This window comes from Molothrus aeneus, chromosome 1 (genome assembly GCF_037042795.1).
Source record: "Molothrus aeneus isolate 106 chromosome 1, BPBGC_Maene_1.0, whole genome shotgun sequence".
Taxonomy (NCBI): Eukaryota; Metazoa; Chordata; class Aves; order Passeriformes; family Icteridae; genus Molothrus; species Molothrus aeneus.
In genome coordinates this window covers 27,458,486-27,475,203 of record NC_089646.1, presented here as the reverse complement: position 1 = coordinate 27,475,203, position 16,718 = coordinate 27,458,486, and the positions used below count along the sequence as shown (strand labels likewise).

General features: G+C 36.6%; 1 protein-coding gene across 4 annotated transcripts in view; it reads right to left on the bottom strand.

The window, feature by feature from the left end:
• Positions 1 to 16,718, bottom strand: part of PHF14 (PHD finger protein 14) — a 163,400-nt gene that overhangs the window by 97,316 nt on the left and 49,366 nt on the right. For all 4 annotated transcript variants that reach the window (XM_066553910.1, XM_066553918.1, XM_066553928.1 and 1 more), the window contains one exon: positions 12,446 to 12,614. In XM_066553910.1, the coding sequence (XP_066410007.1) occupies positions 12,446 to 12,614 (169 nt within the window). The remainder of the gene's footprint in view (positions 1 to 12,445; positions 12,615 to 16,718) is intronic.

Below are 16,718 nucleotides of genomic sequence, written 5' to 3'. Positions count from 1 at the left end.
TTCAAGGTCACCGCAAGTTGAAACTAGACAAAAAAGGAGTTTGATCAGACAGCAGCACACTAACTGCCAATTTTACTACTTTCAGCTTCTGGAATTCGTCCTAAGAACATTTACAAACTTGGACAATTTTAAGCTATGGAGGCCCTCCTGAATGCAGCTGTGTAAAGATTATAAAGAGGTAGGTATAATGGTGCATGCCAATGAAGGCAGTATTAGGGTCCTCACTCTTCATGTTTAAGCAGCAAGAGACAAAGAGTGCATGCCTTGCACCATCAGAGTAATGCTATCTTGAAAACTTATACATTATTTGGAAATCTAGATAATAATCACATTACTTTTGACTCTACATAGAAAGTATTACAAGTTAATAACTCAATTTAAGGAATAATGAAGCATATTTAATTTTCAGCAAAATGGAGACATAAGGTTTATAATCAATTTAGTCACTTTTGCCAAGACAATGCTGGTTTTCACCTGTTTGCTATATAATGCATGATGCATATGACAAGGAATGTCACATTATACTTTCATTATGCTTTCATTAGGTTTCTATCTTCAAACATACTTGCGTTTGCTCAATAATCACTAGGAAACAAACATTAAGATCAACATCTTAGTACACATATTTGTAGGATATTTTATATGCCTTTAAAATAGCAATTTTATGTGTTTTTTTCCAAATGGACCTCCATAGTTAAACATATTTTCAATGCTTCTGCTCAGATAATTTTAGTATTGCCAGTATTCAACATGAAAAATAAGAATGAATTAACAACTGAAAATTGAACATTCTTTGATTTTCAGCAACGGCCCTCCAGTAATTTGACATTTGTAATTTTACATATGTTGTCACTAAAGTTAACTTACAGGTCAGCAGGAAAGAATCATTTAAATCTGAATTACTTTATTCAGAATTATTCATTGCTGTTTGCCTTAAAGTATTGTGTTTTAAATTGTTTTTAATAATTTCTGTCATTAGCAGGCTCAGAATGAAAACATAAGAGATTATAAATATAAAATATTAGCGCTGCATGTACTTGCCATAAACAATTTAAGATTTGTTATTTAAAAGCAGCTAAAGGAACTTTGCTATTAAATGGCATATATTACAACTGAGATAAACCTCTTCATATTCAAAACTTGTGATGTTAATCCAGCAAAAGACACCCATAAAGACAGTGATTTTTTAAAATCAAAATACCTGGAAATTCAATACTACAGAGATACCTTCAACTGAGGATTTCCCTATACCATAAAATGGAGCAACACAGTTTTGTGAAATTTGTCCTGGCATTTCCAAAGTGTTCAAACAGTAAGTCGGGAAAGCAAAGCCAACTTATCAGCACTCAAGCAAAATCCCAATTAATGCCAGTGCTATCCCAGCAGCTTTTTAATTTTACTGCAGAAGGTAGAAATGCTGTAGAACTTCTACCATTTGGGACAGAAAACTCAGTCCAGATCAAAAGAGAGCAAGGTGTGGATTAGAGAGATACAACCCACACAAGGCAACTGTGACAAGATGACACTTCAAAACAAGAATACCAATATCAAAAAAAGTACCAAACAATGTAAAGTGGCTCAAAATATGGACCTATAAAATTCTCTTCATGTAGAAATAAAAGATTGCTGTGAAAAATTATTTCAAATGTTGACATTTAATGACTGCTGACTGGCAAGTCTTTGGTTGTGTCTCATCCAAAATTCTGTACTTACACAGCTTTGGAATTCATTCAGCAGGCACTCCAGTAAGGGCAAAGTGTGTGATGTGCTCGGACACTTCCCTTACTAGTAACAGTGAGACTCCAGTGACTGAGATCTGGAGCCCACAGCATCAGAATGGAATCACCATCCAGTTCTGCTTACCACACAGGCAACTGACAATTTAAAATTAGAAGCCTACAGCTAAGGGCTGATTCTATATAACCTCAACTGCCCCAAAAACTCAGAAAAATGTGCCAAGGTCATAACAAGTGCAGACTCAATTTTTCTTTTCATTTCTTTCACAATTATGGTAGTGAAATAATTCAAATAAAGGAATGAATTGACACTAAAACCAGTTGAATTAATAAAATTTGACCTCCTGAAACAATATTTCTATTCCTCCCCTTCTCTAGTGACTTATCTTCTTCTCTAGTACATCCAAATCGTACCCTCCGAACATATCCCAGGGTTCTCCGTGTGTTCCCCAACTAAAGTGAGAACCTTTTCCATACTCAGACCTCATCCTTCCCATTTTAGCTGCTCCAAAAAACACTCCAGCACTTAATTACCGTAGGCATACACAGTTCTCAATCAAATATTCCAATAATGAGTCTATCAATTACTAAAGGTAATGCTACTATAGTAGTAGACAAATGACTAACTTATTTTCATTAGGAAATCAAGTTAAAACTTGTAATTGTTTTAAATAAACAGATTTAGCTGCTGCATCACAAAGAACATATCTTAGAGTGAACTGAAAGGGAAAATAGTACCTTATTTCATTAACAACACAACCCAAAGTAATCTGAGCAGACCAAGAAAGGTCAAGGAATTAAAACTAAGATGCAAGCATAAAACAGAATTATTTTTAAACAAGAACAAAAGAAACGCTTTGATAAAAAAGTTAAAATTGCAAAAGATAAAATAGATTAAATTCTTCTTCTTAGTCTTTTTTAGCATAACATTTTGAGGGGAAAGACACACCTGATCAAATAAACTGCTAATTAAACTCCTTAAAATCCTGTAAGATTATTTTCCTTGGGTAAAGAAACTGAGCTGTTTGATTCCATGAAATCATCAAGATGAAAGCAAGCCATCTCTTCCAAGAATATCTTACCAAAGGTTTACCCTTCATAGCAATTTTAATGCCTGTCCTCTGAAAAGAGCAATGTTCTGAATAAATGAAATCTAAAGATTGGCAATATCTTTTTTTGTCTTTTAGTTCAAGGTTTACTACCTGTGGAAATTAGAGAACAATCCCACAGTATTAAGGCATACCCCATTTCACTTATTTCAGTTATTTCATTAACTTCTGATTTTTCATTTATTAGTTGGAAAAGATAAAATCCTACCTCCCTTACTTATTGTTTTAAAAATTCACACAAAACATTACAAGAGTCCCTAGAGAGAAACAGTGGTGGGTATCACATGCAAACAGCTATCAAATCTGGAAAGAAAGAGCAGTAGGGTAACAGCCAACATTGGATCGTTCTGTCTAATCTAATTTGTAATGATCTAAGTTGACAGTTTCTACAATACCCCATGAAATATGTATCTTTTTATAATAGAGAATGCAAGAAATAAAACACAATTAAGAAAGAAGGTTAGAGAAAGCCTCGGAAAAACAAAGAAAAAATTAGGAGAACTAGAGCATACACTTCCCACAGCCAAGGGAAAGATAAATAAAAAATTGGTTTCTTTCAGCCATCGTGTTTTGTGTCACAAAAGTATCCATATAAGCTGTGCAGCATTCCACTGTTACAGAGTGGAAACCTGCATGTTGGCATAGGGAATTAAAATAATCATGACTTAAATAGCTACAAAACAGAATATCAGCACAATAAATTAATAATGAATGATGAAGTCATAAATGATACAATGTGACATAGATCAAATGAATGACAGATACAGGGTAATGCATGGGAGGAAATGGTGAACTCAAGACACTTTAAAAAAAACCAACATTAAAGAACACTATACAAAATGGAACGAAAATATGCTGAGGGAAAATGTCATCAACAATGGGTTCAAACCTAAAAGTAGGAGAAGAAGAAAGATTGAAGTGGCAGTCTCCATTTTGAACTTGGAAAAGCTGGAAGTGAATGCTTACATTTTGTATTTTTGTTTATAGGCAACTGGACAACAAATGAAACACATAAAATGAAGAAGATTAGATAATGCATTGACTAAAAGATTTTGAATATTCTCAGAAAAATAAATTCTACACATGAGACAAATGAAAGACATCAGTAAACAGCAAATAAAGCCTAGGATGAACCCTATAGTTGTTGAAAGGAAACAGAATGTTTGCAAAAGGAAACAAAGCAGCAAAGCAAAGCTGCAAAGGAAACAGTCTGTTTGGCATCACTAAGAGATGCCACAAGCTGACATGTTGGCTTCCAGGTGGGAAAGCACAATGGTGAACAGGACAGAATAGGTGCCCACATGACCCAAAACCACTACGGCTGTCACCAAACCTCCTTGTTATGTTTCAGTTTTTATGCCTTAAACCAGTTAATCCAAAGACAGCAATAGAAGGCAGAATGTTCCCTTGGAGCACTTTTGCTTTGCCATTTGGAAGAAAAAGCCCAACACGATTGATCCAGAACTTGTAAACCAACCAAAACAGGAGAGGTGATTCCCGAAAGTCAGAAGTATTTGCTCCTCATGAGCTTTTTTTTGAAGTGATCCTAGAGGATAAAAGTGCATACTGTCACCTATTTAATTTCTTGTTTTTCACAAGAAGATATAGAGGAGTTAACAATGTTAACAATACATGGAAAAGACTATGAAATACTGAAAGCAACTGCGGTCAGTGACAAGGGTTCAAATCCACATAAATTGAACTAGCATGGTTCTGGATTTGATCTCATGTGTCACAGCTTTTCAGAAGATCAGTGGTGATTTCTGAGTTTTTTTCAAAACATTCCTTGAGGAAAAAAATATAAATGTATCAAGCATTGGACTACAATGATATTTAAGATACATCTGACTTTCAAAACTATTGGTACTACAGTAATTTCTTTACTCTGTAGAAAGTCTGCAGGAGTTGTTTTGTGTGTGTTATAATTTTAAGAGGGCAAAATGTGAAGAGTTTAGGTGCTTTGATTTTTGGAGATCTATAAACGTCACATTTCTTGTCAGAAACAACAGCACATATTGACTTATATTTCCCTGCCAGACCTATGGCTACAGTGACTACTTGAAAAAGACACACAGCTGTCGTTTACACATGCTGACAAGCACAGCAAAGAGGATCAGTACAAGATTACACCCACAGTTTAATTCTGGATCCTATCTAAATTCTTCAGACATTTTCATTTCTATCTTATGTCAAGTTGTAGCTGTCACACTAACATTAATTATATACTTCCACAGTTTGTTTTTTTACCTTTTATCAAACTATAGTTCATAGATAGATATAACACATATCAAAAACCTCCAAACCTCAACTATCTCACTTCTGCAGCCTTTATCATGTATTGCTAAGGATAATCCAGAGACAAAAAAAAAAAAAAAACAAAAAAACCCCAAAAATACCCCCCAAAAAACAAAAAACAAACAAACAAACAAAAAACCAACAAAAAAAAAATCAGTAAACATTAGAATGCTATAAAATCATTCCAAACAAAGAGGTCAATGCAGGGAATTACATCACTACAGAACAGAGGATAACTCTGATATGAAACAGAAGCCAAACAGATCACTCTCAGAAAAGAGAAGTGGGGAAACTTTCACTATACCAAAAAAGTGACTTAATGAAATCAGTGCACTATCAATAGCATGCATAAAACAAACCACAAAAGCCTGTGAAAAAAGCCACACAGGTAGAAACTGCACAGATAATATGTTCTCTATCCTGTTACACATTAACCATGACCATTTTGCCAAGATAGCAATTTTTAGTTCATGACGTCATCCACTCCTTACAAAAAATTAGAAATTACAAACTTCCTTTGCTAATGAAAAGGTTATGATGAATCCAGTTGCAGAAAAAATTCTTTTTGACTCCCTTTTCTTTGTTAAAAGGCAGAAGAAATGTTCAACTGATGGCACCCCATAGAAATAAAACAATTTCAAAGAGAGGTAAGGACTGCCATGTAGACACCAGATGGCACACTTGTTCAATACAGATCAAAGTGAGTATCTTAAATGGTATATATCACTACTATTCAAAAAATATCTCTGAAATAATTATTAAATTTTCCAGGAAAATGACAGTAATAAAAAGGAACTGTCAGATGAAAAGAAACAGGAGTTAATCAAAATATGATTATAAAAAGAAACAAGTCAACCATGAAGCTTAATTACATAGAATTACAATTTTTCTCTATTTTTTTTTGTTTCCATTGTCTTGAGAACTTTTTTCCTAGAAAATCAAAAATTTCGCAACATTCCTGCTGTCAAGCAAAATTATCACCAAGTCTATCAAATAATTTGTAACTACTGTTTCTCAGGCTTAAACAAGTGACAAAATTTGAGAAAGAGCAGGATTGACTTCTATCCTTTTTAACACTATTTTTCTCCAAAGCACGTGTTTAGAGAACTGAAACAGAAGCAGAAAGACAAGAAGGCCAGAAAAGCTGTTTTCAGGTGTTGCTAAAACAAGTGATTCTTTCCTGGAAAACTCAACTTACAAGTACTTATTTGCAGAAGTGGCAGGTACACTGCCACTTTATTTATTTACAGAGATACCGGTAAATACTGACACCATTGGAATACCATTTGGAACATGTTCATTTCTCCATGAAGAGCAAGTGATCTTTCATCTGCAGGTCTTTTTTTTCTTCTTGCTTTCTTAAAAATCAAACCAACCAACTAAAACAATCCCCAAACTCAAAACAAAACAAAACACAGAAGGGGGAAAAAAAGTAAAACTGATACACTCCATTTGCTTCAAGCAATGTGGAAGAGCTAGATCTTACTTCACTCTGTTCTGAATTTGACCTGAAGCCGAAAGAGAATCCTATATTATCATGTATCCATGTATTTGGTAAGCTGAAATAATTAGTTTATACATTTGTGACATTATGGTGCCATAGACTCAGATGAGCTTTTCTATTAATTGATAAAGAAAATAAAGTTATTTTACAACGTTCATTGTACTGAAAACTTTACGTTGACTGAATACCAATTTTTTTTTCTAGAGCATTTCTGTTCAGTTGACAGCAATTGATTTAAATTCTACATGTCAAAATCATAACTAACATAGATTTTTTACTGTTAAACAGAAAAACTACTGTGTCATTCTCTGGATTATATACAAGGCAATTATAGGAAAAAGATTTTCAGGTTTCAAACAGCAAAAGTAAGTTTGGTATCAGAGCATCAGAATACTTCATTTACAGGCTTCAACAATTAAGTTCACAAAATTCTTTTATTTCACCTTCATAACACTGGGTAGACAGCTGCTTCTCAATAAAAAGGAATAAAAAATGGAATTTTCACAAAAACAAGCCACACAAAAAACCCTCTAATATGCTCATTAAGAGTACCAGGACATGACAGCATTTATTGGAAGATGGAATATTCAACAACACAAACACTACTTCCAAGGATACACCAAGTATCCCTTCCACTCTTAGAGCACACAGCCAGCCCCAGCAGCACAAAATTGCTTTAGAAGATGTTGTATGTATGTGAAATACAGGAACTGCATCATACCTCCAGACAACAGCATACATTGTAGGGAAAGCATGGGTTATGAAATCTTTAAAAATATACTTAAGTTCATTTTTTCAAAAGGACGGAGGGAAAACCCTTATTTTGCAAAAGTAAGACATCAGGCTAACAAAACTACTTTAGCAATGACATGTTTGATAAAAAATAATTTGTGTATTCTTTTTTATTCCAGGATAGCAAATGAAGTTGAGAGATTTTTAAAAGCTGTGTTTTTATAATATAGATTACCTCAAATAGACTTTGAAAATCTGTACATACATAGTTGAGTAGAGTAAAACCATTAATCTCTCAATTTACTCCTGAGAAATGCTATTTGCATCTCTTTATTTTCCAAAGAAACAATCTATTCTATAATCTTTATGAAGAAAAAAAAGTGAAAGAAATGGTACAGCTAAGAAAAGCAAATGTTAAAAAACATATTCAGATTTATAAGAAATATAAGGAAGGTGTTAATAGATATCTGATTTATGCAATTAGCTATTGATTTCTATTACCTTAGCTAATCATTAGCTATTAATTTTTGTGAAATTATTTAGCAGCAGAAATAATGATTTGTGATGCTTATAAAAGTGTGAAATTGGAATGATAAAGACAAAATTATAACGATTTTAAATAAACCTGGCTTTAAAAGCTATGCACTGAAATGCAAAAAATCTTTAAGAGGTCTCTACATATGGCTTGAAATGTATAAAGCATAAACAATTCATTAAATTCTGTCTGCAAATGCAGCTGTTATACAAAAGAATTAAGTATAAAGCCTAATGTCTTGTTTATTTACATTCATTTGTCATGTACAGAGTAAAAGTATGGTATGTTTAAATTTACCCTTATATATTCACTTACATGGTCTAGGGAAGTTCAAAATCAGAAAGGTCTTGTAAACTTAAGTTACATTTTAATGCACAATATGATAGCTACCGTCTCCAAAACAATGGAGTGCAAATGGCTGGGCTTTCTCTCTGTCTTCCCACAAAGAGAAACACAGACAAGGCAGAGAGGTTTAATGCTTTTTTGCCTCTGTCTTCAACAGCAAGAACAGACTAAGGGGGTCCCAGTGCCCTCAGCTGAAGACCATGGTTGTGAGAATGCTAAATTCCCAGTCAGCCCAGAATTTGTGTGGGATTCACTGCTCCACCTGGATCCCTGGAAGTCTATGGGGCCTGATGGGGCCTTATTAGAGAATACTTAACTGTCTGATGTCATTACAAAACTTCTTTTGATGATTTTTGAGTGGTCCTGGGAATCCAAGGGGTCCCAGTTGACTGGAAGCTGGCAAATATCCCAGTCTTTAAGGGCAAGGAGGACCCTGGAAACTACAGGCCTGTCGGTCTCACTTCAATGACTGGTAAAATTATGGAGAAGATTTGTCTGGGAGATACTGAGAAACTCTCAAAGGACAACAAAGTCATCAATCAGAACCATCATAGCTTAATGAGGGGAAAGTTCATCTTGTCAAACTTGATTTCCTTAGGTTATAGTGAATGGGGTGACATCAGACTGGTGACCTCTTACTAGGGGGGTTCTGCAGCACTCCATATTAGGCCCAATTCTTCTCTGCATCTTCAAAAACCACTTGGACATGGGACTTGAAGATATACTAAGCAGGCTTGCCAATTAAACGAAATTGGGAGGAGCTGCTGACTCCCTCAAAATCAGAGAGACCTGCAGAGGGTCCTAAATGAGAGATCTGGGCAATTGACAACTGTATCAAGCTTAACAAGGGCAAGGGCCAGAATCTGCACCTGGAACAAGGCAACCCTCAATGTATGGACAAACTGGGGAATGAGAGGCTGGAGAGCAGTGCCACAGAAAGGGACCTGGGGTCCTGGTCAATGGCAAGTTGAACATGAGCTGGCAGTGCCCTGGCAGCCAGGAGGGCCACCTGTGTCCTGGGGGACATCAGGCACAGCATGGCCAGCTGGGCAAGGGAGGGGATTGTCCTGCTCTGCTCTGAGCTGGGGCAGCCTCACCTCAAGTGCTGTGTGAAGTTTTGGGCACCATAACATAAAAAAGATAAAGCTATTACAGCCATCAGAAAAAGTTCAAAGGAGGACTACAAAGATGGCAAAATGCCTAGAGGGGAGGACATCAAAGGAGTGGCATGTTCAGCCTGGAGAAGAGGAGACTGAGGGGAGACCTCATTGAAGTCTCCAGCTTCCTCACATGGGGAACAGGAGAGGCAGGCAGTGATCTTTTCTCTCTGGTGACCAGTGACAAGATTCAAGGGAATGGCCTAAAATTGGGTCAGGGGAAGTTTAGGTTGGACATTAGGAAAAGGCTTTTCACCCAGAGGGTGGCTGGGCTCTGGCACAGCTCCCCAGGGAAGTGGTCACAGCACCAAGCCCGACAGAGTTCAGGAAGTGTTTGGACAACACTCTCAGGCACATGGTATGGTTCTTGGAGCTGACCCATGCAGGGCCAGGAGCTGAACTTCAGTGATCCTTGTGAGCCTCTTCCAACTCAGAGCATTCTGTGAATCTATGAGTCTATACAAATATACTGTGAAATATTTGAAAGGTAAGAGATAGAAATACATACAGCACTCACGGGGTTCTTTAAAAAGCTTATCTAGCATTAGGATACAAAATACTGTTCTGGCACACAATTAATGTAGAGAAATGTACAAGGGAGAAGCACTGTCCTGACTCTGAATAACCTGCTTCAGTCTTAGTCCTCTCACACTTCCAAATTACAAAAGGAAACTGAGTCTCCAATGTCATGTAGAAGCTGTGAACACTAGTGTTACAGGTGTCAGGCCAGATGGTCTGGTTTTGGCTGGGATAGAGTTAATTTTCTTATTAGTAGCTGGTATAGCACTCTGGGATTTGGATTAGTATGAGAATCACAGAATATTCTACGTTGGAAGGGATCCATAGGGATCATACAAGCCCAGCTGTTAAGTGAATGGCCCATACAGGGCTCAAAACCACAAGCTTTGCATTATTAGCACCATGCTCTGACCAGCTGAGCTAACCTGGTATCAGCAATGCCAACAAAATAATGCTGATAACACATGGATGTTCTGGCTGTTGCTAAATCATGTATACCTCAAATCAAGGACTTTTCGGTGTCTCATGCTCTGCCAGGGAGGAGCTGCACAAAAAGCTGGAAGGGAACAGAGCCATGACAGCCTGACTGAACTGACCAAAGGGATATTCTACACCACAGAACATCATGCTCAGCATATAAAATGGGGGAGTTACCCAAAAGGGGGCCAATCACTAGAGGGGGGAACAGTCAGTGGTCAGTGTTTCTCTTTTACAGAGAAGCCCTGCTCACAGGGCAGCAAAGATGTTATCTTGCAAACTGTGTGTTGAAGGAAAGCAGAGAACTGGAGAGAACTGAAACAAAGACCAAAAATTCAAGCAGAGGAACAAAATCTTTCTTAGACTGATAGCAGTATTTTTCCAGAGTGCAACACCATACAGTGACAACACAGTATGCCACTGAAAGTCAATTAATCTCTTTATTACGTACTACAATGTGTGTAGATATATTATGTAACACATGAAGCACCAAATCACCACAGCATGAGGGGAACACTTCAGAGCAATCAGACTTGTTTCCATTTTGCACAGAAGAACTTTGGCAGTTATTACATGGGCTTTAGAACAAATCAATCTTGTATTCCTATGGATTTCTGAACAATGCCTTATATTATTCCTTTTTTTATTACAACTATGAACGTCTTTCCTGCAATAATTTTAGTTCTCTTTAGTCCTAGAATCATGATTCTCCACACCCTAAGAACACTACATTAGGTATAAAAAAAGAGAAGGGAAAGGAAGTAGAAAAATGGGATTTGAGATACAAAGGGTTCAGTAAGCAGAACACCAGGCAAATCTTCTTTCTGTGTGAACATATGCATAACAACGCTAAGTTCAACCTACCCAGGCAGCTGTAAGATTCTATGAGCTCTTATGCATAAGGAGGAAGGGTACTTTCTCTCAATGAGGAAAATAAAGAAGTTTATCAAAATTTAATTTTCGATTACTCACACTCCTAACAGTCTGAGTTAAATTAATCAGCTTGGCTTGAGTCATTCCTGAAGTTCTGAGTAACAGACAAGGAAAGAGAAGCCATTAGGTAAATCAAAGCTGTGGCCCAAAATTAAAACAAGCATTTAAGATTGGGTCAGGAAAATACTTGCTTAATACTATCAGTGTACATTAAGTAAGGTATCTGCTAGTATAATCATAAAATGTCTAAAAAGTTTTATGAAGAAAATAAAGTTGTGCTGCATGAAAGATGAAGTTTATCTAACTCTAACATGAGAGGTTGCAATATTTCCTGATATTAAGAAATATACTGGAAGATGAACCACTTATGTCTGAAGAGATATGGGAACACTGCTCATCCCATAACCTGGAACTAAATGCCCTTTGATATTTTTATGCTCTTTTTATAGGTGGTATGACACATCACACATGAAAAGCTTTGTTTTCTGAACAAGTAGGAGAACAAAAGTTAAGGAAAAGTGTACAGTGATTAATAATAAAGTACTGCTTTCAAAGGAAGGAAAGATGCTAAATATTTCATCAGTACAGGAAGCAAGAGGTTTTGCTTGTCTTCTCAAAATTCTATCCACCATGAAAGTTTAACAAAATATACATTGCCTAGTAAGACTAGGAAGCCAAACAAACTGAAATAACAGGGTTTTGTGACAGTCATAAAATGTGCAGTCAATCAGCAGGCTGCCTGTAGATAAGGAAATTACCAATTATTTTACAGCTATAATTCAATATATTTAAATCTACCCTAACAAGTATCCTTACTACTACAGTGAAGAACAGCTATTAAAGCTAAGTTTAAGTGCAAACTGAATTTTTTCTTAAGCTTGTACAGCTCTTCAGTTAAGTACCGTGTTTCCCAGCTTTCTATTTTAGCAAAACAATATTTACCACAGCTAAAAAAGCACTAAAATGAGAAAATGGAATACATAACAAAAAGAGAACATCAATCTAATTGAAATCCCTCAATTCAAAATGTCCACGGTGTAGGTCATGTGAAACAATATTATTATGAGTACGAGCCTCAACACATCACCGCCACCATCATTTACCGTGTTTCTGATTGGAATTTTCTTCGGTTCTGTTGGCACATCCTGAGGAACAAATTTCACCGGTTCCTTAATTTGCCTCCTTGATCTTTTGGTCCCATCTGGTAAGGTTTCCATGGCAATATCAGCCTCCATATCGCTGCTACCTGCCTGGTCACACTCTGAGCATTGCCTGCAAAGTGGAAGATTTTAAGACTGCAGTCACAAGAGCAGAAGAAGAAACATATTGAAGTGTTTGTATTTAAGATAAATTCAAAAGTCAAAAGTCAAAATCAAATGGACATCTAAAATGTACATTTTAAGCAACCAAGCAAAACACAAGTAAGAGGTTCTTATTTTCCTGACTGTACTTAACTTTGAAAACCAAGATTCTGAAAGTAGGAATTAATCTTCAAGAAAAATGCCCCCTATTTCATTATTTTCATTCTACCACATCTTCATTTTTAAAGCTGCCCACTGATCTCTAATCTATTAATTACTGTAGCTGCTGCTGCAGTTTAATTATAGAATTATACAGTGGTTTGGATTGGAAGAGATCTTAAAGATCATCTAGTTCCCACCCCACTGCCATGGGCAGGGGCACCCTCCACTAGACCAGGTTGTTAATCTTTACAATGACATGCTGCTCAATTTATTCCAATGAGAGCATGCTTTAGTGGCAGGGATTTGGAGGACATGTTTGTTACAAAAATAAATTTTAATATGCATTTCCTAAGGGAGTGGGTTTTAAATCTGAAAAAAATAGTTAGGAGAAAATTACAAATAAAGAAGGTAGAGAAATGTATTAACAAACTTGGAAGACTAAATTGAAAAAAAAAGCCTACTGAGTTTCTGAAAAAAATACAAAATCACCATCAGAACTTCAAAAATTAAGAGATGCCAAAGTAATTCTATTAACAAGATAGGAATTCATCAGGATTTGGTTTTATTTGCAAAAAATCATTTTATGCAAGTCATAAATGAGGATGTTCAGTAAAAGTATGGTAATGAAAACATAAACATTACACTCACTGGAAGAGCCAGTTTTAATTACTTCTCACACTACACTTCCAATTCAAAAAACTACAAGTCCATTCAAATAAAGCCCAATTCACCACTGTTCTCCTATCAAACATTTTTTTTAATAATACCAACCAAAAAAAATCAACATAATGTTGTGCTATTAATTGGCATTAACAGGGATTAGCACATTAAAATTATCTAAATGATAAAGCAAATTTGCTTTGGAAGGAGACAAAACAAAAACCCCATGTATTTAATTATTTGAATTTAAATTTTAATACACATTTGCAACAAGAAGGCATATCCATCCTGTATAAACAAAAGCACAAAGTCAGATACACATGTTGTGTTTGAGTCTATTTGTTGCAATTTACACATTCAACAGGAATAGTTCTGTGAACTTCAGTGAGGGCTAACACAATATCATGTCCATCAATCTTCCAGGTTTTCTAGTTCATCAAAATAATCCAAGCAGATCTCTCCTAGCTACACCAAAAGACACCAGGAGTCACCATGGTTTGCTACACAGACCAGTGGCTATCAAGTCAGAATAGAATGAATCTAGTCATGGACTGGGTAACAGATCAGTGCAATCTGACTAACTCAAGAACTTTCTCCTTTAACTTTTCCATACGTAAATTTTAGATAATTGTGACTACGTTGTAAAGTTAAAAACATTCATCACCTCTTATCTCAGAAGAACTTAATACAGGGTGAATAAGACACATGAAAGTACTTGAAATATTTGCTGGTCTAGAAAAGCAGAAGAACAGGGTAGATTGCAGGAAAGGTAACAGTTTCTCCCCCCTCTCATGTAAGCATGGAGTATTTATGAAAAGCCAAAGCTTTTATGAAAAGCCAAAGGAACACAGTTTATATCCTTTTCAAACAGTCTGGGGCCAGCATACAAAAATACAGTCCTGTATTCTTCCTCCTTGCTCTGGTTACAGAGAAAAGGGGGATGGAGTTTTCAGCACTGTTTAATTCCACACCATGCACATCATCACTGGGGGCGTGGGTTCGGCAGCAAGAGCCGAGCACCAAAAAGTGAAAATTTGCCATCTTGCTTGGATCTCTCCAGAGAGAAGGTGCTGGCATGAGCTGGCCCCAGCCCTCTCTCCACCATTGCTGGTCCCCTTTGCATCCCAAACCCTCACCTGAGCTGATGCTGCAGAAACAGCCAGACAGAGCCCAAAAACCCAGCCAGAGCTGGCAGTGCCAGTGGTGCCAGTGCCGGGCGCGTGGGACTGAGTCAAGCTGGGGAAACGCTGCCAAACACAGCCGAGCACAGCGCTCTGGGAAAACCAATGGGAAGCACAATGCCAGGGATCTGGCTTCTGAGTTTCAGCCTAGCTCCTTGCTCCTTTCTTCACACTGGGGCAGGGGAAGGCTAAGCTGCAAGGGCTCTTCTCAGCCTAAAGCCTTTGTTCAGCAGCACTATTTTTGGGAAACATTATTTTTGCTCCCACAGGTGAATACCCTTTTGTGTGAAAAACCCTCTCTCTCTCTCTCATACACCTTTTGCATTTAATACTGCCATGGTTATTATTTGCTTTAGTAAATCTCTCCCCATTGCTCCTCCATTATCAGGAGGGGTGGGAGAAAAGGGAGTAGCTTACTTGGAGTTTTGTTCTCTTTGCTTGATAAAATGAGCACACTCCTCTTTACAAGCCTCAGTTTGCTACACAGACAGTACTTGTTAACACCTCTAGGCCTTAAGACACTAGAATATAGAAAAATATAAGGGACAATAGCTTTCACAATGCCACTTTTTACAGTTATATGTTTACAAAATTTGTGTGAATATACACACACAAATATGCCACCACATGCACTCAAGTAAATAAGGGCACATAAACCAAACTCCTATCACTTTAAGATTTTATGGAGAAAGGCATTCCAATGATGAAGGAGAGTGAAGCTTTAAGTAACAATATTCTCTCCAAATCTTTCATGCCTGCTTAGCTAGAAGTTACTTTGAGTTTCTTTATTTCCATAAGATGGATGCATTGTTCTTAAACCTGTCCAACCCACAGCTTTAAGGTGAATTTCTAGTTAGTAAGCATCAGAGAGCATGGCCCTCCATAACACTGCAGCATCAGTCATGTGATTAATTTATGTACTGGAAAGCTCAATTGAAAATAATTACTATGATCTGCTTATGCAATCGTAATCAATATCTATGAAAATGTTCAAAAATTCTATGAGCTGTTCTTAAAAAGCATTTATTTTGGCAAAAATATGTCCCATGTATAAATTATAGAAAAGCCTCCATAACTTAAGAGCTACATTAAAATGACACTGTTATAGGAGAAACAAATAGTCATAGGGTTTTACAACAGTGTTTGGAGTGGGGAATCCAGTTTCTTGGATCTACCACTCTGCCTGTATGATTTAAACAACTGCCCTTCTTTATCTCTGTTATTACAAGGGAAAGACACCATTTTTCTGAACCTAGGTTCAGACAGTTTTACAAAAAATACCCATGCAGATCACTAAAATCCTGAAGTTTCACTATTATCCTATTTAAATATATATGTGAAGCATTGTAACTTTTATGTGACTGAGGAAGACATGAAACATCTTGACCAAAAGATGAGGTACTGCATTCAAGTTACCTAAATTCTGTTTTTATGAACAAGCTTGCTCTGAAACAGGTTGTGCAAGTGTGAAAGCAGTCAAAAATGAAAAGCAATCAAAATTACAAAAAGCCTAGATCTAGAAAAGAAAAGCAAAATCATACTATGATGGAAGTGAGGGTGTTGTGTGAATCACATAACAAAACTTCATATAACAACTATATCAAAGGTAAAGGGGGAAAGGAGTTATAAACATGAACTTACAAGCAACCTCTTGATTTACCAGAACAGGCTCTACTGTTATAGTCAACCGTGTCTCATCATCCCTATTACAAAACAGACAGAGCAGTTTGTCTGTTAGCTCCCACAGAGCCACAGAAATGCTATTACAGATACACACTCCTCTGACTTGGAAACAATCTCTTTTCAGCTCTTCTTATAGTTTATTTCAACACGGTTCTTGAACTTAAAGTACTCTTCCCATTCTGCTGTTTAATCCCAATATAGTAATAGAAAACAGCCACATGACTTCTTTTTGGCTGTGCCACAGTCATGCTCACTTACTTTCAGCTCTTCAAGGACAAGCAGTGAACAGAGAACCTGTCACAGCAGGTCACCTTTAGAACTACTGCAACAATCTTTGCCTACCTCCAAATTAGCAAGCATTGCTATGCAGCATAAACAAAACAGCAGGA